The sequence below is a fragment of the Lagopus muta genome, chromosome 15, assembly GCF_023343835.1.
Source record: "Lagopus muta isolate bLagMut1 chromosome 15, bLagMut1 primary, whole genome shotgun sequence".
Classification (NCBI taxonomy): Eukaryota; Metazoa; Chordata; class Aves; order Galliformes; family Phasianidae; genus Lagopus; species Lagopus muta.
The window spans coordinates 13,911,508-13,935,783 of record NC_064447.1 but is presented as its reverse complement, the minus strand read 5'-3'; the positions used below and the strand labels follow the sequence as shown (position 1 = coordinate 13,935,783).

Genomic DNA, 24,276 nt, shown 5'->3' with positions numbered 1-24,276 from the left:
AGCTGCAATGAGTGGTTTGTGAATACTTGAGCCGTGGCATATGTATAAAAATAGTGAAATTTTTCCAGAGTTGATGGTACTCAAGGGAGGGAGGCTGACAAGCAACAGAGGCACTGATTGTGAAATAAATTTGCTGAAGCTGATGTCTTTGTTTCTATCCTGAAATAGCATCTTTTTCAGTCTATACAGTTCTATCATCAAATGAATTATGTCGTGAGCCATTGAAAAACTTAGATGTTCCTATGGAAGGAACTAGTAGAGAATGCTGTTATTTATGAATGAATAAGCTACTGAAGAAAATAATTCTGAAGAAATGCAGCCATTACATTTCCATACTATATCTAGTCAAGTAGATTTAAACCTTGCAAATTTTTCTGACGGTGGGAAACAACGAGAAAATTATTAAAGTTGACTGATAAGAAGTGCAGGAAATTAACAGAACCAGATGGGTATGCTGCATCATTGAGCATTTCTTTCACAAGTTTAGTTGCAGTGTTTAGGTATTGGAGTTCTGTAACAACTTTCAGCAAAGCTTTATGGACATGAAGCCTCACAGACCTGTCCTTTGGGTTCTAAGTGGGTGATTTCTGTTTATTTATTTACTAATGAACAACTCTGTGTTCCTGGTTGCTTAAGATTGGAAAGTGATAACTGAAAATATTATTTCTATTTCCAGAGATCTATGTCCAGGCAATAGATTTTATTTCTTGCCACTTTTGAAATTACAGTGGCTTATCTTGGAGATGTTTTTGCTAGGCATTTCAGGCATGTATGTGCAATTGTAATGGTTTTTTGCATTCACAGCAGGTACAAGTGAACTGGTAATGCTGAGCCTGGATCTTGTAAAAACTCGCCTGGCTGTGATGAGCATGGAAATGAGGAAAAATTTTATACAAGCCATTCTAACATCTCTAATTGAAAAGTCTACTGATGCAAAAATTCTTCGTGCAGTGGTAAAAATTGTTGAAGAGTGGGTGAAGAACAATTCCCCAATGGCAGCTAATCAGGTAAATTGGGAAGGAGAAAATCATGGCCGTGCTCAAATACTGAATACGTGCATGTTATAATTCATCAAGTGTTGGCAGGGAGGATTGCAAGGACCTGTTACATAAGCTAATGTACCCTCTGTGAGGTTCTGAATATTTTGTATCCCATGTGAAAATAACAGGAGTTAAAGATGTTCAGTGTGTCACAGACTTCTGTTAGGCGTTCTGCCTTGAATGTGGTTTAAATAAAGGCTTAAAATGTTTCACATCAACTTGGATAGAGAATCCCTCAGGAGGAGGGTGCCTCTAATGCTGGTTTAAGTCATGTTATTCTTGTAACATTTTGCAACCTCCTCAACTGGCTGTGTTGTGTATCAGTTAGAATTGAGCACTTGACAGTCCAGTGCTTTATAAAGGGACCTACATTTTTAAAGATATACATTAGATTTTTGTGACCATCTAAACACTTGAACCTACTTCTGCCTGCTGTAGGGAATCTGCTTCAGCAGGGGGTTGGACTTGGTGATCTCCAGAGGTCCCTTCCAACCTCTTCAGTTCTATGATTCTGTGACTTAGCTATAATTCTGAAATTCTCTAGCTTATGTTGGAAGGATAAATGTGTGTCTTTTCTTTTTAAGAATGGTGACCTTCTAGCAAGCTACCTTTCAGTACTTCAGAGTGAAAGAGTGATTAAAAATGGTAGCTGAGATGTACTTAGAATATGCCAGTTCCGTGCATGTTTTAAGGTGAACTGACAAAATTAATCATGGCTTCCTTTAACAGACACCTACTCTCCGGGAGAAGTCCATTTTACTGGTGAAAATGATGACTTACATTGAAAAGCGTTTTCCAGAAGACCTTGAATTGAATGCCCAGTTCTTAGACCTTGTTAACTATGTCTATAGGTAATTATGGCAATTAATCATTTATTTCAGCTTATTGGTTCATAATTTGTACTGTAGGTGACCTTTATAACATACCATCAATCTCTTTAGGTTTGAATTAAACGATTTTTTTCTATGATTCAGAATCAGTTCATGTTTTTGGAACCACAAGACATATTTACTGTAGGAAGTTTTGAAATAGATGATACTTAGAAAGGGTTTTGTGTTCAGATCTGCCAAAATACCCCCTCTACCAAGGTGTTAGGGTGTACTTGTAGCTGCTTGTACATTTAATGCTGTGGTGAAAGCTAAATTCTGTCTCTGCTTTTATATCAATAGAGTATTAAAATTGTTCTTCTTAGAAATGTATTGTAAAATGCACTCTCAGGAGATTTTCTTAGCAAGCTAAGCAATTGGGCTCTGTAATGTGATAAAAGAATTAGAACAGTAGCATTCAAGAAGTGCCAGCTGTGTTATTTTGTTCTAATGGTTCATGTTATTTCAGCTGTTTGCTGCCATTCTGTTTACTGGTTAATGTGCAAAGCTGTGGTGTACTCAAATTCTTATCAATGAGTGTTACTTTGCATTTCAGACAGGTACAGATGTGGCCAAAGTTGATACTATTTCACAATTTGAGTGATTGGAATTTTATCCTAGAAGAGTTTGTGATAATTCAGGGCTGGTTTTCTATCAGGCAGCAATGTTTTCTTTGCTGCTTCCCTCGAAACACCACACCTGGATGCATGCCACCCTTCCGTATACCATCACCTCCCTTGATTTTTGTATGTTATCTGCAAAAAATGGAAGGCTTCTCTTTCTAATACCTGTAATTTCCCTTGTATTTCTTTTAGGGATGAGAATCTTTCTGGGAGTGAACTTACTGCTAAGCTTGAGCCAGCATTTCTCTCCGGTCTGCGCTGCGCCCAGCCACTGATACGAGCCAAATTTTTTGAGGTCTTTGACAATTCTATGAAGCGCCGTGTTTATGAGCGTCTGCTGTATGTGACCTGCTCTCAAAACTGGGAAGCAATGGGAAATCACTTCTGGATAAAACAGTGCATTGAGGTAGGGAAATTACTCTTCTCAGGAATGCAGTTAGAATTCTAGAAATACGTCGGTCTCGATGGCACGGCCATCAGCTTCAAATTGATGTCAATGAAGTAAAGATGTATTTATTGTATTTATTGAACAAATGTGACAGGTATGCCTTGGACTCATTACAACTCTTGCTGATAGGTATGAAGCTGTAGAGCGATTCCCTTAGAAGTACTGCAGTAAAATGTCTGTTTCAAAAGCATCTTTGCTTTTTGATGTCTTAGCTCCTGTTGGCTGTCTGTGAGAGAAATACTACGATCGGGACGAGTTGTCAGGGTGCAATGTTGCCCTCCATCACCAATGTTATCAACCTGGCTGACAGTCACGATAGAGCAGCATTTGCTATGGTAACCCACGTCAAACAAGAGCCTCGGGAAAGGGAGAACAGTGAATCCAAAGAGGAGGTAATTTGCAGAAAACATCGTGGGAAAATGTAACTTAATGAAGAAATCTCTTCCTTGTTTCACATCCAGAAGATTTGGAGAATGTGCCCCAAAGATGACGTGCAGAGCCTGTTCTCTGTACCTTGTTTGTGGTGCACTGTTTTAACCTGTTCCTCAGAACTTGTATCATTCATTTAGCCCTTCCTTAATGCAGCACTCTAGCAGTTCCACTTCTGAACCTGAACAAATAACTGGAGACCCAGAATAAGTTGATTGGAAGAGTACTTTGTATAGGGACAGAAAGTAAAAGTAGTTATAAAATACCTTCGTGCTTTGAGTTGTCTGCTTCTGTGTAGGATGTGGAAATTGACATTGAATTGGCGCCAGGAGATCAGACCAGCACACCCAAAACTAAGGAACTTTCTGAGAAGGACATTGGAAATCAGCTGCACATGCTGACCAACCGGCACGACAAATTTCTCGACTCTCTTCGTGAGGTGAAGGTCGGTTCTCTGTAGTTGCTTTCCTGATGAATCGTTTTGATACTGAAATCTCCTGGCTGTCCTTCTTATCTTCTGTTTCTGGGTATTGTTTTTAAGCTTATTTTTTTATATGGAAAAGTCGTAGAATCTGATGTGATTTCTTAATTGTGTCGCTTAAAAAATCTGTAAGCGTTTGCTTAATTACTACTGGCTGCTGCACCCCTCTCTTACAAAGATGAAATTTCTTCCTGCTATATTTCAACAGCTAAGAAAATGGTGATGGCAAAGACAGAGCACAAAGTTGTTAAGTGTAGTGGCATCTTGTGTTTAAATAATTTGTAAGAAGGTAATTTCAGCTGAAAGTTATTTTGAAGTAATTTTCACAGTGGTAACAGTTCTAAACAAGTAACTCTATCATTTCTGTTACCAAATAGTTGTCAACTTTTTTCCTTTTTCCTTCCTTTTTTCTTTTTTAAATAGTTACAGTGATGAAGCAAAGTCTTGATCAACATGAAAATAGCATTTAAATTATTTTTACTGTAATTTTCATTGCTGAAAGAAACATGTTGGTATGTTGGAAAAGGCATTTATGTGACAGCTCAAACACTATACAACTGAACTGTTTTTCAGTGCTGTTAATTTTCTTTCTTTTCTAGACTGGAGCACTGCTGAGTGCCTTTGTTCAGTTATGTCATATTTCTACACCATTAGCAGAGAAGACTTGGATCCAGCTTTTCTCACGACTCTGGAAGATCTTGTCTGACAGACAACAACATGTGAGAATCTCTCTCTTGTAATAAACTGTGTTGTAAACGACCGGTGCTCCAGGAAAATGCATAGTAACTGGCTTTTTCAGTTGCTTTGAGAAGTTTGCCATTTTGTGTGTCTGCTTAAAGCTGTCTGTCTCCATCAATACGTCATTTAAAAGCAGCAGGGCCCTTCCTTTTACTAAGAGAAGGACACATCAAATGATGCTGTGTTAACAACGCTTTGAATCTGAATTCTATAATATTTAATTCTTCATTAAGTTTTGTCTGTCCTTATTTCTCCTTCCAGGCTCTAGCAGGTGAAATAAGTCCTTTCTTGTGCAGTGGCAGCCATCAAGTGCAGCGTGATTGCCAGCCGAGCGCACTGAACTGCTTTGTGGAAGCCATGTCTCAGTGCGTGCCTCCTATTCCCATCCGGCCGTGTGTCCTGAAGTACCTGGGGAAAACTCACAACCTCTGGTTTCGTTCTACACTGATGCTGGAACATCAAGCGTTTGAGAAAGGGCTGAGCTTACAAATTAAGCCCAAACAGACAACGGAATTTTATGAGCAGGAGAGCATAACTCCTCCTCAGCAGGTAAGGTGTTACACTGACATACCTTGTGAAACGTGGAGAGAAAAACGTGGTGACAGTGCAGCAGCCCTGCTTTAGAAATCTTTGTATTTAGAAACTTGTTGAAATAGTGTTCACTTTTAGTTCAGCTAAGAAATTCTTGGCCCTGGGTGTTTTGAACAGGTTTGCAATGTTGATCACTTTGCATCTTGCCTGCTTCTCGTGCCTTTCTTTCTACTGGCTTTGAAATTCCTGTATTTTTCTCCTGATTTTTCTCTTCTTTCCACTCCACTTTTGCAAGTATTTCTCTGCAGCACTGTAAAACTAGATCAGCCCCTTTGTGCTCCTTACCTTAAATCTCATGTGGAAGTGTCTGCTGCCTCAGTCTCCCCCAAAGGGAGTATGCTTTCCCTAACAAGTCGTGTCTGCTGGTACATGACCTTAGGAAGTTATTAGCTGAATAAAACTGAGTTGTCTGTAAAGACTGCAGAGGAACATGTGCTTAATGTTCTAGGAAATACTGGATTCCCTTGCTGAGCTCTACTCGTTGTTGCAAGAGGAGGACATGTGGGCTGGACTGTGGCAGAAACGCTGCAAGTTCCCAGAGACGGCAACGGCTATCGCCTATGAGCAGCATGGCTTCTTTGAACAGGTATGCTCTTGGTACTGGAGACAGCTGGAAAGTTCTGCTGTTAGGATGAGTGTTATGGGCAGAGGGAAAATAAACTGAGTAGGAATGTAGGAAACTTCAGTTATCTGAAATAAGAAGTAGAGCTTCTCTTCTGGTTAAATTAATAGTTGAAGGCCATGTGATACCTAGATGAGGTAAGTTTTTTGAGTATCAGCTTTCATCACATTTGTAAAGCTACAAAATAATGACTTTTTCAGAAACAAGCTGCTCATGGTTTTCCTTTCTGTTTAAAGTGCACTTTTTTTTTTCTTGAAGTAAATATTGAGCTAATGTGTGTATAGCAAATAGAGAAATGAATCACTATGAATTTTATTTAGGCACAAGAAACTTATGAAAAGGCAATGGAAAAGGCTAAAAAAGAACACGAACGGAACAATGCTTCCCCTTCCATCTTTCCTGAGTATCAGCTCTGGGAGGATCACTGGATTCGGTAAGACTTCAAAGCTGACGAAGCACTGCTACTCTGCAATGGAGGATACCCAGCTGGTTTAAAGCTTTAGTTGCTGGAATACACTTCACTCAGACTTTTTAAAATACAGTTAAGGGGGAAAAAAAACCAACCTGCTTTTATACTTTTATACTCCCTTACGAGACCCTTGTAACTTACATGTGTGAAGATTGGTAAAAATCTAATTTGATATTGGTGGAATCAGACTAGAACTAAAATTTGTGTTTCCTGTTTAAAACTGTTGTTATAGTAGACAGAAAATGCAGCCTTTGTCTGCTCACATAACTGGTAGTAAATCCTCCCACCTGGATAAAATATCTGCAGTGCTTGCAGAGCAGTTCACGGAGAAACAAATATGTTGGTAATATAATACAAAACTTAAAGATGCTTTTATTGATGATGATGATGATGATGATGATTACTATTATTATTATTATTGGTGAATAAACTTACAGTGGTTTTGATTTTCTTAGTTGCTCCAAAGAATTGAACCAGTGGGAACCTTTGACGGAATATGGGCAGTCAAAAGGCCATATAAATCCTTACCTGGTACTGGAATGTGCATGGAGGGTCTCAAACTGGACTGCTATGAAGGAGGCTCTGGTGCAGGTGAGTGAGGGCTTTCTGTTCACGTTTAGTTTAATAGAGGGCTTATTGAACCACAGACCGCTTTGAATTGGAAGGGAACAGAGATCCATTCAGAGCAGGCCCAAGTAGATCAGGCTACCTTGTCTGGTAGGGTGCTGGCATCCCAGGGGTTGATGTGCCCAGGCCTTCTGGACATGCTTTTCATCTGAAGAAGAGATGTGCTCTTCTTGTTACATACTGTTTTAGAAAATAGCACTGTGTAGCTTTTGTTTGAAGCTAAGGAACTTGTGTGTAGCAGGTGGAGCAGTTGTCTTCCTCATTTGGTAAGGGATAGAATTCATTGTTTGTACTTCCCTGCTGTTGACCTTCCTGATTCATTATGGAGCTCATTATTGTATTCTGCTTGTAATTCATTTTGCTGAACAACATGCATTTGTAAAACATTTAACCTTCCCTTTGTCCTTTCCTGGATTTTACTCATGAGACTCTGCATTCAGTGCATCTGTGTGCCTGGAGAATGAGTCTGTTGCCTAAGGAATGAGTGCTCCATGAAGTTCTGCCTGTCACAGCAAGGTTTGAAGGCAGGAGGCACACAGTGTAAAATAAGATTTCGAAAGATGAAAATCTCCAAATTCTTTTTTCTTTCCAAGTATCCATAAACATATTTTTCTGTGTGTGTGTGTGTAAATGAAGTTTAAGTGGCCAGGGAAACATGCTTGGGATGTCCATGATTTCTGAGAAGATGCCACAGAAATCACACAGGTAGATAATTTTTTCTGAGATCAAATTGGGAGTTCTTCCACATGCAAAAGGTGGGGGAGGGGAGGGGGAAAAACCATCTTTAGATAAATTCATCCTTACCATCTTAGGCATCTTTTCCCCACAGTTTTGTGTCCATCCTGTGAGAATCAGTTCCTGAAGCTGTTGTAAGATATCAGGCCTGCTTCTCATAGTAGAGTTGTTTGCCTGTGGTTAGTTAAGGCAGAAACACAGATCAGATGTAGTACTGAAACCTGAAGGGTGAGAATTCTGCATTAAATTCATTGTGACAACTTATTCTCCCATGATAGATATACCCAATTGTGCTTTTCCCTTTCCTTTCTTCTAAATGAAACTGAAAATTCCAGTTACATTTTTTTAATGGTATATTTATTCCTTTGCAGTGCTGGTTATATAGGTACGTGCAGTCAGTCTGTTTTGCTTTAAAGACTGAACAGTGAAAACTGGAAAAGCTGTTTAATTAATTTAAGGCAGTGCTTTTTTTGGAACCTAAATTAAGGGTGTCCAACCATTACAGCGTTTGAAATTGAATTTTCCCACGCTTGCAGTACTGATGGTTGGAATGAAGCAGTTGCCTCTTAGGATGCATTTTAGCATTTATCAGTTCACATGGAGCCAAATGCATAAGTAGCAAGTTGTACTGCAGCTGCAGAAATGATCTAATGGGTGATATTTGCATTTTAATTAACTTCTTTTGCTCCTTTTAAAAAATTGCTATTTTAGGTGTAAGTATGCAACTCTACCGAGTAATTATAGGAACTGTTATTTGAAAAACCTTTGAAGCCTAAAATAAGAACTCTATTGTACGGTGTATCTTGAAGCCTGAGTTCGACCAGAATGAAATAGATGACGTCTGACAGGGTCTGGTTTTGGAAATAGATTTGAGAGGAAGTGACAAGCACAAGTAGCTGCTGATGTGCTGTAGTGGCAGTTATAGCAAACGAGGTATTTTCAGTAATGGGATCTTCACTGATTGACTCTGGAGGAGGTGCTGCTGAAGCCGTAAATGGAGCCTCTGTGGCTTCACTTGGATTTCCTTAAAAGATGCATCAGGACACATGTTTGTATAAATATTAGGATGTGAAAAGTTGTTGATTTGCTGCTATACTCACTGCTCCAATTCTGATGGTATTCTGTGGCTGTTCTTTACAACTCCACTTTGAAAAACTGATGTTAAATGTACTATTATGTGAATCTCTGCAGTGATCCTTGGGTCAGAAGAGGGTCAGAGAAGATGGTAAATATGTATCAGCTTTCATAAATCTTAGTGGAACGCTTTAAATAATCTGCCTATTTAAGCTGAGCTATTAAAATACCATGTGGCCTTTGATAGGACCCAAGACTCATTTCCATGTGCTCACATTGCCGTTGTGTTTAATGATCCAGTAGATAACGTAATAAAAAAGAGATGATTTTCACTGTGTAAGGTTGGTACCTGGCAGTTTCTCTTTGCAGTCTGAGGCGTAAAAGCCAATTGGGGATAAGCAGAAATAACAGTTGTAATGGTTAAGGTGCAGTGCATCAACAGGAAGGTAATGTGGAGGGATTTCTGTAAAATCAGGATTTCCTTGCTAGGCAATTCAAGTGCTTTGCCATTTTTAGTTGCTGGTTTTTTTTGCTGGTCTGAGATTTTTAAGAAAATAGTTTAAAATTATTTTAATCATTTTAGTACTGCCACCTGACTGTGCACCTGAATTTAGAAATGGTTTTGATGTGATGGGAAGGCAGTGTGTAGATGATTTAAAAAGAAAAATCAGCTGTTTATTCTGATAAACTTAGCAGACAGTTGGGAATTGTAATGCTGGCATAATATGCTGTCAGATAGTGATGGTATGCTTCTAAGTGAGAAGCTAATGTTCTTGTTCTGGAGCCCCTGAAGCATTTTGGAGGCAGTAGACTCTGCTGAGAAGCACTCATTTTCTTGCAGGATGAACTGGTTGGCAGAGAGCTTCGTGCTCCTCTTGCAGGACTGCTGTCAGCTTCCCAGCTGTCTCAGCTGCACCTCGGCTGCCCAGCAGCATGCCCTGAGCAGGTTGTGTGCAGCACCTCTGCTCTTGTGCTGAGCTGGCAATTTCTTTGCTAGCCTTCCCTCACCAATGACTGGTAGAGCCTGAGCCCCTCTTACGACAAACTGTGGTAATTTAGTCTGAGATTTGTAGAAATTAGGCAGTTTTCTAAACAAAATAAGGAACCCGAGTGTTCAAGAAGCCTTTAGAAAATGCATCAGAAAAGTCTGTGTTTAAGCATGAGTAATCTTTGCCAGACCTTTTTCCATTTCCTTACCAGGTGGAGTTGAGTTGTCCAAAAGAAATGGCTTGGAAAGTGAACATGTACAGAGGATACTTAGCAATCTGCCACCCTGAGGAGCAGCAGCTGAACTTCATTGAGCGCCTGGTGGAGATGGCGAGCAGCCTGGCCATTCGGGAGTGGAGAAGGCTTCCCCACGTGGTGTCCCATGTTCACACTCCCCTCCTCCAAGTAAGAACAGAAAGCTTGTGTTATCAGTTATGTGCTGATAGCAGGCTTCAGGTGGCAACTGCGGGTATAAAATATTTTGCTGTCTCATACTGATTGGCTTCTCCTAGTTATCTTTGTTAAGATTGCAGAATGTGTATATATTGAGGGGGATTACTTGGGAAGTTTATGGTTCTCCTGAATGGGTTCCGTTTGTGGTGTATTGATGTGTCTATTTAAAAACTGACAAATGACTCAGCCTTCTTTATGGGCACTGCAGCACTTGGAGTGCTTGACTGTTTAATGGCTTCTAAACTGTGTTCCATTTGGAGTAAGGTATAGTGTTATATTATAATACTTGTGGGAATGTTGAAGTATCTTCCAAAGTAAAGCAGCAGGGGATGGCATTAGGAAGGAGTCTCATCTCTGAATTACGTGATACTTCTGATTAGACATGGAGAGGAAGAGAGTGTGGATTGTACCAGATGAACTAATGTGTATTGCAGAGCTTCAAGCATTGGTCTTCAGCTTTATGGAATGCCTGGCTAGGTCATTTGGCAGGCTCTGTCTGGTATTGCCTTAAAATCTTTGCAGTGAGTTGTAAAAAGAATTCCTAATGTCTTGCTTCACAGATGGGAGGGCTTTGGGGTCACTGCTCCCTGCATCCCATCTGATGCCAGCTGCAGGAAAGAAAATGTCTTTGGTCTGAGTGGGAGACCATATTCCAGTAATTCCCCTTGTCTGCGTGTGGGTGCATACCTTCCAAATTTAGCTGTGCTGATTGAAAAGGTTACTGCTTCCAACTAATTGGCTCATTTTAATTCCAATATGTTACAGAGCACTTGTGAGAGTAAGTCAGCTGGAAGACTTGAGACAGCAGTAACCTTTGTCAGGGGCATTTTGCTGAATTGAGAAGGAACAGATCGCTTACATCAGAAGAGGTTGGAGCCCTGTGGCCTTACTTTGGGATCTGAAAGAGATCTGTATGTTTTCTGGGCAAGAAAAATGGGCAAAGCAAGCGTGAAGGGTTGAGAGGAGCTTAATCATGAAGTCAGGGCGGCGTTCTGACAGTGAAGCTGTGAGCTGCTCAGAGTAAACGAGAGGCAGTCTGTTAGTTCTGAGTTACAAGAACTTTGAAAAGAAACTGTAATGAAACTGAACAGCAACACAAAAAGCACGCAGAGCACAGTACTGGCTCATCTCTACTAGCTGCTTTGAGGATTATTTAGAATAGAAGTTTGTAACTTGAACTTCATAGTAGTCTATAAAATGACTGCGCTGTGTTGCACTGGATCTTTTCCAGCACTGATGTTCAAAGAAAGCCTTGTGTGCGTACTGGAATCCTCGACTTAGAAAGGATGAGTAACTTTCCAGTTGAGTAACTCAGTTTGTACAGAGAGGATGGGCAAAGCTAACATTTTTTGTGTGTGTGCCATTTTTTACTTTTTTCTTAGCTCTGTCATCCATTTCTATGGGAAGGCAGAGCTGGTTGGCTACTTCTGAGTCCTAAAAAACGTTTTTCTCTCATAAGAGGATGTGCTATGTTCTGTTTCTCTGAGGAATTATTATTGGAATAAGGGAAGTAGAAGATGTCTTTTCTTTCATCCTTGCTGAACAGGTCCTTAGTGCTTGTTTTTACCATATTTTAGACCTAATTATTAAATGTTACAAGACAAATAATGTACTTTTCCCAGCATTTACGTGTAAATTGGTTTGCAGACACTGTGCACCAGATAGATGTTAATTTTTGCTTTCAATCTTAACTCTTCAGGCAAATTGGCAATGTAGTTTACTACAGATGTTCAAATTCTGTGTGTTTAGTCCTGCTTCTTAACACAGGTGTTACTGAGAATCCACTTAGAAAGTCAGGAGAAAAGACTTGGTTCTCATCCTGGCAGGAAAAGCTTGGAAGATCTTGAGACTTGCAGGAGTGTTTTGTGAAGCAGCTGGCACAACTTTGATCACACAGATGATGCAGCTTATTTATTATACGAGATGAAATAACACGTGTAATGTGTGAAGAATGTATGGCTTGTGTCCTTCACAACTTTCACACATTTCTCTGTTACAAAAACGGACTTCTGCTTCCCTTTAAAATGTGTGAAATGTCAACACCTTTAGCTTGCCTTGGATTTAATTATGTAAGTAATTCAGAACCGCAAGAGGCGGACTTTTGAGAGTAGATGTCATTGCCAGGCAAAACTGAATGGAAGCAGGTGTCCAAACTCATCTTAAAAAAAATGCGATTTGGCCTCGAAATGCTTCCAGAAGCTTCTTGAAAGTGAATGTCCTGTGCTGTGCAGCAGCACCTGGGGGTTGGAGGTGGGGTTTGGGCTCACCTTCACACGCAGTGTGTGCTGTGCCAGCGGTCTGCCATGGTTGGAAGGGCTGCACTCCTCTTGAGGCGTTCTGGTCGCTGGGCAGCTGAGGCAGGTCAGTGCTCACTGCAATTCCCCCTTTTGTCTGCAAGGGGGGAATTCTGGAATATCGGAGTGCAGTGCGATCTGAGATCTGGTGTCAGGGGATGCATTTCTTCATGGGTTGATGCTCGCAGAACTTCCTCATAAGTTTTCTCTGATATTTCCAGTTTTTCTCCCCTGGATGTGTGGCATTTGTAGCATGAAAGGACTAGGATTGCTAAATAATTTAAATGCTTTCAGATATCAATTAAAACAAGCGTTTAGAATCAGCTAATGTGGGGACGTCCCTCATGAAGAAATGATAAATTAGGCAGTGAGTGACAGAGGTACAAATGCAGCCATGAATTTGCACTGCAGTAATTACTTTTTTTTTTATAATATCAGATAGTATGTGATTAAATACCTGTGAGAAAATTAAATTTATGTGATGAATGGGTGTAGGATGAAGGTTAAGCTGTTGTGAGAGCTGATACTGAGATGATTGTAGGAAAATATTACTTTGCTTAATTTATTTTGTTTCAAGAGATTTCACTGGGTAAATTTAGATGGCTTTTTTTTTTTAAGTAGTTATCTTATTTGGTTGATTAACAATGAATACAACTGCTATCTGCCAAGAGGTAGCTTAGAGAATACTACATTGGTTTTATTGTACTACGGATAATTAAGTTCCATTAAAGTTTGTGGGCCTTTCTTGGGGTTGTTGAAGTTTAGCAGAATGTCTGCTGCCTTTAGCAGGATTCAGACTGCTGCCATCTCTTGTTTGTTCCTTTCATTAACCTGAGGATTGCAATGTCACTATAAAAAAAACAAACCAAGCCATTTTTAACCTAAGTAACTTCTCCATGTTGAGGTTCCTGGGGGAATCTCTTACAGTGATGGGTTCAGAGATGCATGGAGCCCGAATTTAGGCAGTGACCTTTTTGCAAGTATTCAGGAAGAAAATTTATGGCACCTTTGTGTACTTTGTAAAACAACTGGGTTGTTTGTTTCTTAGTACTAGTACCTGGTGATAGCAATTCTGTTCCGATGATCAGCAGTTGGATGTAACATTTCTGTTCATAGCTGAAGCAGGTGGTTTTTGGCTGTCTTTTCCTTTTCTGCTTTGATAAGTATTGGCTATTGGTTGTTTGTGCAATTAATGGACAGGTCCCCAGGCAGCATAGCTGCTTCTTTACTTGATGAGTTAAAGGTGAACTGATCAGATGGATCTTGGCCAGTTTACTGTACAATGTTTTAGGATGATTTATATTGTTTACTGTTTTCTAGGCAGCACAGCAGATAATTGAACTTCAAGAAGCAGCCCAAATAAATGCAGGACTGCAGCCGACTAATCTAGGGAGGAACAACAGCTTGCATGATATGAAGACTGTTGTAAAGACATGGAGGAACAGGTTACCTATTGTGTCAGATGATTTATCCCACTGGAGCAGCATTTTCATGTGGAGACAGCATCATTACCAGGGTAAAACTGCCTGGTCCAGCATGCCTTCATCATGTAATTTTCCAGACAACACATTGTTTGAAATAAGTTCTTTGTATTCTTTTTATTTAGATATGCAGTAGTTTTGTTGGCTTGGACAAGATTGTTTTTATTTAGTTTCCATTCAGGCATTCCATTGAGTTGTAATTTCATATGTTCTGTTGTGTGAGCTTTTGCTGTATGTATGGTTTCATTTATAATGACAACATGTCATGTTTTGTCTCTAGCCATTGTAACTGCATACGAGAACAGTTCTCAGCATGATCCCAGTTCCAATAACGCGATGCTGGGAGTTCATGCTTCTGCATCAGCAATTATCCAGTATGGAAAGATAGCTCGAAAACAAGGGCTGGTCAACGTAGCTTTGGATATCCTGAGTCGTATTCATACAATTCCAACTGTGCCCATCGTGGACTGCTTCCAGAAGATTCGCCAGCAAGTTAAATGTTACCTTCAGCTGGCGGGAGTTATGGGCAAAAACGAATGCATGCAGGTACAGCAGCTTTTTCTCTGGTGTTGTTATTAGAACTTGGAAGGTTATGAAGGCCGTCGGATGTATGGATTTAAATAAATGCCTGTATATGGGACAGGATCTAGTTCCTTGTCATGTTATAACCTGCCTAGGGTTAAGTAAGGCTGTAAGGGACAAAAGCATTGTCCTCTTTGACCCTTGAATGTTCTAGAAGTTAAACTAAGAAATACAAAGTGGAAATAGGGATTTTGAAGTCTTACAAAGTGGATAAATGGAAGGGACTTCGAAAATCAGTTATTTGCGATAGGACCGTGCAATTGTAAGGCATGTTAGGGTTTTTGAGTGGCTTGCTCATGAGTGATGTTTGCTGGCATACTGTAGTGAAAATGAGTTAAAAAGAAGGGAACAAAAGTGTGATTGTGGGCAGAAAACTCTGATGCATAATTATAAGGTAGGCAAACTTAAAGATGGAAAAGATAACTGATCACCTGGTGAGAGTTGTCTGTTGCATCAATCAGTTTTGCTTGGACCAACAGAAACTTAAAGTTATTGTCAGTCTACACTATTTTTAAATGAAAAATAAGTGGGAAATAACCAAAATGTTAGAAATCCAAGCTATTTCAAGGGGACGTTTTGGCTGGTTTTTATGGTATTTTCATTTTAATAGAAGCCTCCATCTTAGAAGGCTTTTTTTCACTTACACTTAACAGGGTCTTGAAGTTATTGAATCGACCAATCTGAAGTACTTCACCAAGGAGATGACTGCTGAGTTCTATGCACTGAAGGGAATGTTCTTGGCACAGATTAACAAGTAAGTATGCTGGCTGGAGGAGGCGTTAGCACACATCTGAGAGAAGTATTTCAGCACAGTATTTGATCAGGAAAGTTGTTCCCTATGTTCATCCCAGCCTAAAATTTGGCACAGCTGTATACAGAAGTAGAATTTTTACGTGGTGGTTCCTTTTCAGTTTGAAGATGGAATGATTGTTAATATCGAGAGCTACTCGAAGCAAATCCATTACACCCATTATTGTTTGTCTGTTTGTTTTTAGAGATATGCAGAAGGAGGAGGCAGGGAGAATGTTTTTATCCAAAGCTTTGCAGTGTAAGATATTTTTTTCCTGGTTCTATGACTCTTTAGTTAGACTGACTGATGTCTCACTGATATCTCAATCTAACAAACCAATACATTAGCATAGTTGACAAAAGGAAGCTACTTCAATTACAATCTCAGCGTAAGTATCACATATACAACCAAGGATAAAGCCCTGTTCTGTCTACAGGATTATAGCTACCTAAACAAAGCTAGCCTCCATCTTTATTTCTTTTTTTTCCCTGTTTTGTTGTTCACTGCATGTGTGTGTTAAGGGAAAGGAAAATATGTGATGGAATAGTTCAGAGTCCATAGAAAGATCTGCTGTGTGGTTCAAAATGTTACATAAACTCACTGAAGATGGGACTGAAAAGATTGATGTTTTGTGTTCTGGAGATGGCTTGCTTTACAAAAATGTAACACTGAAGTGTAAGCTTTACTTTCACAGCACCAGCTGTCCAGTGTTTTCACTGTAATGCTGGCAGGCATCTTACTGTACTGAGGAGGATCTCTCTAATTCAACAGAAAATATTTCAGCAGTCAGATTTTATTGGGTGATACTTAAAAACAGCCCTTCAGATCTCAGTGTTATTCTGTGTGTGTGGTATTTAATGGCATATTGCTAAATGTTGCATATAGATGGAACCATCCTTTTGCCTCTGCATTGCAGACACTTTCAAAATGAAGTCCATCAGCTTCTAAGTTGTACACTGCAACCCCGTATAGCAATTAAAGTCAGAAAATAATGAGCATCTTCTGTGGGTACAAGAGAGAAATTTAAATATGTGGAATGTAATTACTTCAATGGAAAGTGCAGTGGGCTTTTTTATGGTCATAAATGAGCTTAGGTTCAGTTGAGGTGTAAAGGGAAAAAGTCTGCCTTTCCTCCACCCCACTTTAAATAAATAAAATTCATGCAGTTGAACTAAAAGACAGCAAAAGCTGTACCCACATCTTTCTTTAGGGTGGAACAGATAAGGGATTCTGTTTAAAACATGCATCTTAACCTTGCAAAACAACCCAAATGTGCATTTTCAGGCACTGCAGCTGGAGTTGGGATGTTGGGAGGGTTATTCTTGAGCAGATGGGCAGTCTTGATGCTGAGAATGCATGACTGCTGCTGACCTGAGTGCCAAGCACATTGCAAGCTGCAGGTCACCTCTGGTGTTGCCCATTTGCTGAGCAAGGTGGGAGAGAGCATTTTTAAGAAGTCATTTCAGGTGTCAAGAATGATGGATAGTAGAGAGGTAGAAAAGAAGATCTGCTGAGAAGTCCTGATTTTAGAAAAGGAAGTAGTCATATGAAGTCATTTATCAGGCTGCTGCCTTGCTACGAGGCTTCCAACCTTCAGCATCAGGTGCAGAAAGCTTCTAAAAGAAAGCGGTGTGTTTGTGTAACATCGCACTGAATGTGTTTGACTGACCAAGTTACTTCCTTATCATTTTGTCTCAATAGCTAATCATTTTAATTCACTGTAACCCTTCAAGCCAATATTTTGATATTAAAAATAGGGACAAGCATTACTTTACTTTTCGTACTGCTTCTTACTATGCTTATTCTAAAAGAGAGAAGGTTCCTATTAAATAGGAATCCTGAAATGCTTTAAAAGTTTGTTTCAGTTGTACATGTGAGTTTTCTCATTCTTTAGCCTTATAGCTGAAACATTGCCTAAGTTTGAGGGCTGTGTGTATATTGGGGTGAAATATGCCAAATCATGAAATGCAAACGCAAGGGAGCCCAGAGAGGACTTCCCACTTACTAAACTTTGCTTTGTTGTTTCTGTGGCTCCAAGAATTGTATGATTAGATTTCTTTTGTTGTGTTTTTTTTTTCTTTTTTTTTTTTCCCCCGACTTCTTAACTTTTCAGCTTTGGGGGTGAAGAGCTGATGTGTTCCAGGTAGCATCAATTGGAGATTGGGTGGGAGAAAGTTCAGCAAGGTGGAGTCCACCAAAAGATATCTCATGCCTTATCTTCTCAATTTTACTTTTTCTCACTCCTCCTTACTTCTGGTGTTTTTGAGCAATCATTTATTATTCATTTCTTCCCCAGAGTCTTATTCTGTTGCTTGTGTTGCAGTTGCAGTGCACTGGAACTTTTAGTTTTTCAGGGAGTACGTGGGGATCTGAAACATTTGCGTAATTGTTGCCATTATGAACCATGCTTTCATAGCTGCTGAAATAAAGGAAAGCTAGGAGAAAGCAATCATAAGCCCTTCCTGGAGAACTTAGTGGGAAAATTCCGTTCAATGTTATGGACATAATTGAGTACCCTATCAGAAAGCTGCTACATGATTTAGGGATTTTTTTGTTAGCGTGAAACTCACATTCGTTCTTGTCACCATGCAGGTCTGAAGAGGCAAACAAAGCTTTCTCTGCAGCTGTACAGATGCACGATGTCCTAGTGAAGGCATGGGCAATGTGGGGTGATTACCTGGAGAATATCTTTGTGAAAGAACGTCAGCTTCATCTGGGTGTGTCTGCAATTACTTGCTATCTGCATGCGTGTCGTCATCAGAACGAGAGCAAATCAAGAAAATATTTAGCAAAGGTAAGGTTCTGATGTTTGAACATTCATATGCCCAAGTTGTTGTGACTGGAGAAATACCAGGTGCCGATTAAAAGCTTTACTTGAGGCTGAAACTGTATGCATGGTTGCTGCATAGTCATTGCATGGAAGTCATCATAGATTGTTTTCTTCATTAGGAGGTAGATATGTATGTTAGGGTGTGGAACTTCTTTGTGGGGAGCAGGAGGGAAGGGCACAAGTAACATCCTTGCTTGCATAACTCTTAAGGATTGTTAAGTTAATGTAAGACTTACTGTGTCCTTCTGCTGTATAGTTCAGTCAGATACCTTGCCATATGTCAAAGCCATAGAATTCACAATGCTTTTTCCCCACTTTTTCAGCTCTGTTCAAATATCTCTTCCAGCTACTAACTGGGATTAGTTTTGAAGGCATTGCCCTTCTGACTCCCTCAGGAATAGGAACTGTGGGTTACTGCTGGTACGATGTCAGCTGTCTTTAGTTTAATCTTTGTTCTCCCCAGCAAACTTCTGAACAAATTAGTGCTTCGTTTTCAGAATTTTTTGTATTGCTTTTTTTCTGTTTAGTTCGTTAGACAAACACAGTTATTAGAGCTGTACTCTCCTGCTAAATGTCGTATTGTTGAGTCCACAAATACAGCTTCAGTTAGTTGTGAGTGCTTAGGACAAGCAGGCAGTGCTTGGTATGTTTCCATTGAAATTTGGTGGTAAAAAAGTATTGTTAGGGTTAGACAGAAGAAGGAACATTCAGGTTAATGTCTCTGAAGATCACACTCATAGGCAGTGTCAGTTTCCACCCCAACCCCTTCACCACACCCATTAAATATACATGTGTTTATTTTTACATCCTTTTAATCTTATTTCTGGGGGAAAATCCTACACTGGCCAGGTATATAAATATACATTCCTGTATCCAAGTAGGCTTTGATAGATAAATGGACTTCAGTATCATATCAGTAATTATCTGGATGCTGTTTTTTTTCCCTGCATAATCCAATTGATGTGTTGAATTTGTTCAAACCCTGAGATTGTCTGCTTGAAACTCTGTTTCAGGTTCTGTGGCTGCTGAGTTTTGATGATGATAAGAACACACTGGCAGATGCAGTGGACAAGTACTGCATTGGTGTCCCACCCATCCAGTGGTTGGCCTGGATTCCACAGCTGCTAACATGCTTGGTTGGCTCCGAGGGCAAACTCCTTCTGAACCTCATCAGCCAGGTAGCTACAGAAGATGAGCACTAGTTCTTTATTGTCTGTAATCTTTATCTTCAAGATGAGATATATAACAATTTTTAAAAGCAAATTAGGAAAGTTTAAAAAGCGTTATTTCTTGCAACTGTTGTTAATTTAATAAATGCTAATTTCTCCCTAGAAGCAGAATGACTTTAAGTTCAAAGTGAGTGATGCTTAATGAGACTAAACCTAGTGTAATTGTATGCCATATTTGCTTAACATGTTTTAGATTTCCCTCTGGAAATCTCTTTATTACATTTTTGTGAACAGAATAGTGCAGATTTAGGAATGTATAGTTAAATGTTTGTTGTGTTAAGAGCAGAGGGAAAAAATTGCTAGCTCTAGTGAGTAAGTAGTGAGTAAAGGGCAGACTTTTTTAGCTTCTTTTTCTTAGACTTAGATTTAAAAGTTAACACTGTTACCCTCAGAAATCTTCTCAGAGGTGCTGTAAATTTACACTCAAAATTTAGTATGTCAAGTGACTGGAGAAGTAAGGGCAGTGTTCAGGAGATAGGTGAAGGAGCTGGCTTCCTCGGTTTGTACCTCTGAAAAGACAAAGGAGCTTTGATTAATCTTACCTTGGAATTTTAAGGTTTTACTGCCCTCTGCTCTAAAACAGGATCAGAACAGAAGGTTGCCTGTGTCTCAGCATAAAGTTGGCTCACAGCATGCCTTTACACTAAGGGAGATTATTTTTACGTACTGTTTTGTTATTGCTTAATGTGAACAGGGCTCAGGTATGTTTTCAGGGATGGAACTGCTCATGGTTTAGTTTCAGCTCTCTTTTTAGCATGCACAGATCCTGGAAGTGCCATTGCAAAGCTTGTCAGGCTTGCTGTGCCCATCTGGAGGGGAGAAAGGGGATAAAAATCCATGATTTAATGCATTTGTGGCTGGAGGAGTCTCTGATCATGTCTTAAGATGTGCTCCATTGTGGGTAGTGCTTAGACACATCATTTCTTTCCTTTAATAGAAAAGATTTATAGATTTCAGAGGAGGTGCTGGATGTTAATATCTCCTTCAGCGTTTTTTTATTATTGTTTTATTATGGAAGCTAACATCTTTTTTTGGTGAAATTGGTATCCCCTTACATTAAATGCTGCAATTAGCTGGAGTAAAGTTACTCTCTAATGGGCTTTCTTATCACTTACTATCGGGCTCACTGGGAATTGTGGCCTAATTTAAAGACTAACTGGTGTCATTATGTCTGTTTCCCTTCCATTATGTACGTGAGTAAGGTCGGTGAGCTGGCCCAGGTACACTGGCATTATGCTATTTTCAGATTTATGTGGAAGCACTATTTAGGTAATGTCTTAACAGTGTGTGGAGGGAGTCACCTTTTCATCCTCTTTGGTTTTCTGTTACTGCAACGATCTTCAGTTTCCTAGTTTTCCATAAGCTGTTATTTAAAACAAGGAGTGGATTATTACTGAATTACACTCATTTACACAGAGAATCTGTGTGTGTTGGTCTGATGTGTAGTCAGTATTCCTCAAGTGAGAAATGTGTGCATTACATCCCCATGTAGGTGGGACGAGTCTATCCGCAAGCTGTCTACTTCCCTATCAGAACCCTCTATTTGACCTTGAAGATAGAACAGCGAGAGCGCTACAAGAGCGGTGAGTCTGATATGTGAAATTGTTTGAGTTCCTGAACTGGTCATTATTCTTAGCTGCCCCTGATTTGCCTGGGAAGATAGCTGCTCCAGGGAACACGGCAAAGAGGCCAAGGAAAAGATTTCCAATGAACTTTATTGAAATTCTTTTCTATGGCATTAAGTCCACAGAAGCTTCAAGTATGGATCTGTCTTGAATAACATGCTCACCAAGAAGAGTTTAAACTTCATTATTATGTAACTGTAATTATTCAAAATTATGCACTCTTTACTGGATTTTAGGTAGAAAAGTCTTGCATTTCAGATATGGAAGAGCAGTAAAAATGCTTCCTTTGTTCCTCCTTCAGAGGAGGAAGATGATACTTTCACATGCCATAATACTTTACTACATTCGTGTCCAGCAAGAGAAATTTTTGTGCCAAATTCTTGACATCACCACTTATGCGTTTATTGGTAGCTGATAACATATCTTCCTCTCATTTCTGCCACAAATTACTGCTCTGGTGAGTTACATGAGGTTTCTGATCACTGGGAGATGATGATGATGTTTGAAGTAGCAGGAAATGATGTGATAAACCAAAACTCCGTGCACTGGAGTTGGAACACGGGAGATAAGTTTTACTAATGGGTAACAGTGTACAGCAGTATGTGTTGTTGGCATCAGTTGTATTTATTCCTGCAGTTGAGCAAGAGATCCCACCAAAAAACGGAGGAGGCCAAAACGTACAGTGTTTGCTTAATTTGCTCCTGTATGAAATATTGTCCATTAGTTGAAGAGCTTGATTTGGCAGTGTAAAACCCAGCACTGTGTGATTTTGAGGGTTCACATTGCTCTAGCTTTGAGAAGTCTGTAGTGCTGAACAGCACTGCAAGCAGTTTTCTTTCTTAACCGACAGATTTGCAGAAACTCGGTGGGCAATCCAAAAAACAGAACCATGCATTTCATGCAGACGCGTTTCAAGTTTATAAAGAGTAAAGTCTTGAATTTTTGTATTGATTTGACTTTTCCGCTTTCCAGATTCTGGGCAACAACAGCCAAGTTCAGTTGGAAATCAGTCCCACTCTGCCTCAGATCCTGGGCCAATCAGAGCCACGGCACCAATGTGGAGATGCAGCCGAATTATGCACATGCAGCGAGAATTACACCCAACTCTTCTGTCTTCTCTGGAAGGCATTGTAGATCAGATGGTCTGGTTCAGAGAGAATTGGCATGAAGAGGTATTTGGCTTTTATACGGTTTCATATGTATGTATCCTCTAGGGAAAACTTAGCTGCAAAATATTTCTCTAGGATTACTTCTGAGCAGTAAAACATTTTTGATTAGAAAACTGATGTATTCCTAGAACTGGCTGCTCTGATTGCAGTTTTTAGAGCTTAGTTATTTATGGAAGCAATATATGAGTTTCCCAAAGATTGACAAATGCCTCTAGCATTAGGATTTAAGCTGTTGCTTTGCTTTAACTGAAATATGATGCTCTTATACTAAATTTCACAGATACCAGTTTTCTTCTTGATCTGGTAGTCTGTGACAGGTGGTAATTATTGTCCAAATTTGATTTAGAGAGCAGATGGACTTGCTATTCCATTTCTCTTATTTGCCTCTCGAAGTGGTACACGCAGTTCTATCTACCTGGCAGTGGCTTAACAGTGTTTCCTTATACCACATCAGAAGACCTGATCTTCCTGACTTTCTGTTACCATTATTTTGTCTTTAGGTTCTTAGACAACTGCAGCAGGGCTTGGCGAAGTGCTATTCAGTTGCCTTTGAGAAAAGCGGAGCTGTTTCAGATGCCAAAATCACTCCCCATACACTAAACTTCGTCAAGAAGTTAGTGAGCACTTTTGGAGTAGGACTTGAGAACGTGTCCAATGTGTCCACCATGTTTTCCAGTGCAGCCTCAGAGTCGCTAGCCAGGAGAGCGCAGGCGACGGCTCAGGATCCCGTCTTCCAGAAGCTAAAAGGGCAATTCACAACAGGTAATTTTTTAAAAAACCTTCATCTCCTGGGAGATTTTCCCCACAAAGCTCAACTCTGAAAGCATTCTGCCTTTTTATTCTTCCTGCCATTTGGCACAACCTGGAGTAGTTTGTATTATCTTTGTTGCTCCATACGTTGTCGGATGAAAACCAGACCACAACATAGGGAATGAGGACATTATTGTATTTCTATTACCTAAACCTGTGGTCAAATCATATGTGTTTAAAGATAAATTAGATTAGAATTCACTGCAGTTTTTTTTGCAATTGGGATCAGACTGCCTGCTTTAGATGAAGGCAGTAATGATGACTGTTTTATGTTGAATGCTAGAATGTAATGCAATTATTACTGCAGGACTCCCAGTTCTCAACACTGTGTAGAGTCTTTCAAAACAATTGGCTTCTGATGACTAAGATTGTTCCGGTGTTTTGGATAACTAGATTATGAAAAAAACAATTACAAAAACTCACATCATTGTTAGGTAAATTGAATCAATAACTTTCATCAGCTCCAATAAAAAAGGCACTTGAGAGAAGCAGCTTTTTGCTTTATCGGTGGTGATACATGTTAGATGATCTGAAGTTGATTTAAAATTCCAAGAGAAGTCTGTGTACAGCAGGGTGCAGTGATGCATTTGCTGAGAAGTGTGAAGGCCACGTGGCTGTATGTGACAGAAATTAAGAACTCCAAGTTATTAGTTGCCTGTAACTGGACAGATAGGATTCCTATGCAGACCTGGGCTTTCATATTTTTCTGAATTTGCTTTTCAATTTCCCCTGCTGGGATTCTGTCTCAGATGATTCTGGCATAAGTTAGAACTCAGTTTTAGCTTTGTAGTGATTTAAAAATCACAGCCTTTCTGCATCAAGCTGATGCCTCTGCAGACGTGAATCTTGTGTTGACTGACTGTTCTGTGTAGAATTCTCAGTTATGAGAAGTTCCTTGAACATGAAATTGTTTGAGATCCATGCTGTTGTGGAGAGTTTACAGAGTTTGACAAGTAGATTTCCAGTGGTTTTTTGTTGTTATTTTTCTTCTTTTTATTTTTTCCCCAAGCATTTTACTGCTAACGTTGAGAAAATAGGTGAAGGATGGGAATCTTGTGAGAGCAGCTCAGTTGTAGACATGACCTACATATCCCGTGCACATGATACACTGCATGGCGCCCTTTCTGAGGCACAACAGTTGCATGACAGCAGATAATGAAAGTCCTGAACCATATGATTAGATTTTTAATGGATGAAGGCTGCTGGGAAAGGAAGTGAAAGCAGAACCATTTTGTGAGTCTTTGACTGAAGCTTACAGGGAAATGAAATACGTTAAATACAAG

General features: G+C 39.7%; 1 protein-coding gene across 5 annotated transcripts in view; it reads left to right on the top strand.

The window, feature by feature from the left end:
• LOC125700751 (transformation/transcription domain associated protein) overlaps nt 1-24,276 on the top strand; it is a 73,171-nt gene that overhangs the window by 36,484 nt on the left and 12,411 nt on the right. For 3 of the 5 annotated variants that reach the window (XM_048961878.1, XM_048961876.1, XM_048961877.1), the window contains exons 47-65: nt 805-1,007; nt 1,770-1,891; nt 2,722-2,935; nt 3,190-3,369; nt 3,705-3,851; nt 4,487-4,606; nt 4,887-5,174; nt 5,665-5,802; nt 6,159-6,271; nt 6,763-6,898; nt 9,944-10,135; nt 13,798-14,026; nt 14,239-14,504; nt 15,194-15,294; nt 17,923-18,124; nt 19,174-19,338; nt 20,882-20,972; nt 21,987-22,186; nt 22,684-22,945. In XM_048961878.1, coding sequence (XP_048817835.1) covers nt 805-1,007; nt 1,770-1,891; nt 2,722-2,935; nt 3,190-3,369; nt 3,705-3,851; nt 4,487-4,606; nt 4,887-5,174; nt 5,665-5,802; nt 6,159-6,271; nt 6,763-6,898; nt 9,944-10,135; nt 13,798-14,026; nt 14,239-14,504; nt 15,194-15,294; nt 17,923-18,124; nt 19,174-19,338; nt 20,882-20,972; nt 21,987-22,186; nt 22,684-22,945 — 3,369 coding nt within the window. The remainder of the gene's footprint in view (nt 1-804; nt 1,008-1,769; nt 1,892-2,721; nt 2,936-3,189; nt 3,370-3,704; nt 3,852-4,486; nt 4,607-4,886; nt 5,175-5,664; nt 5,803-6,158; nt 6,272-6,762; nt 6,899-9,943; nt 10,136-13,797; nt 14,027-14,238; nt 14,505-15,193; nt 15,295-17,922; nt 18,125-19,173; nt 19,339-20,881; nt 20,973-21,986; nt 22,187-22,683; nt 22,946-24,276) is intronic. The other 2 variants (XM_048961880.1, XM_048961879.1) reach the window with 1 other exon arrangement.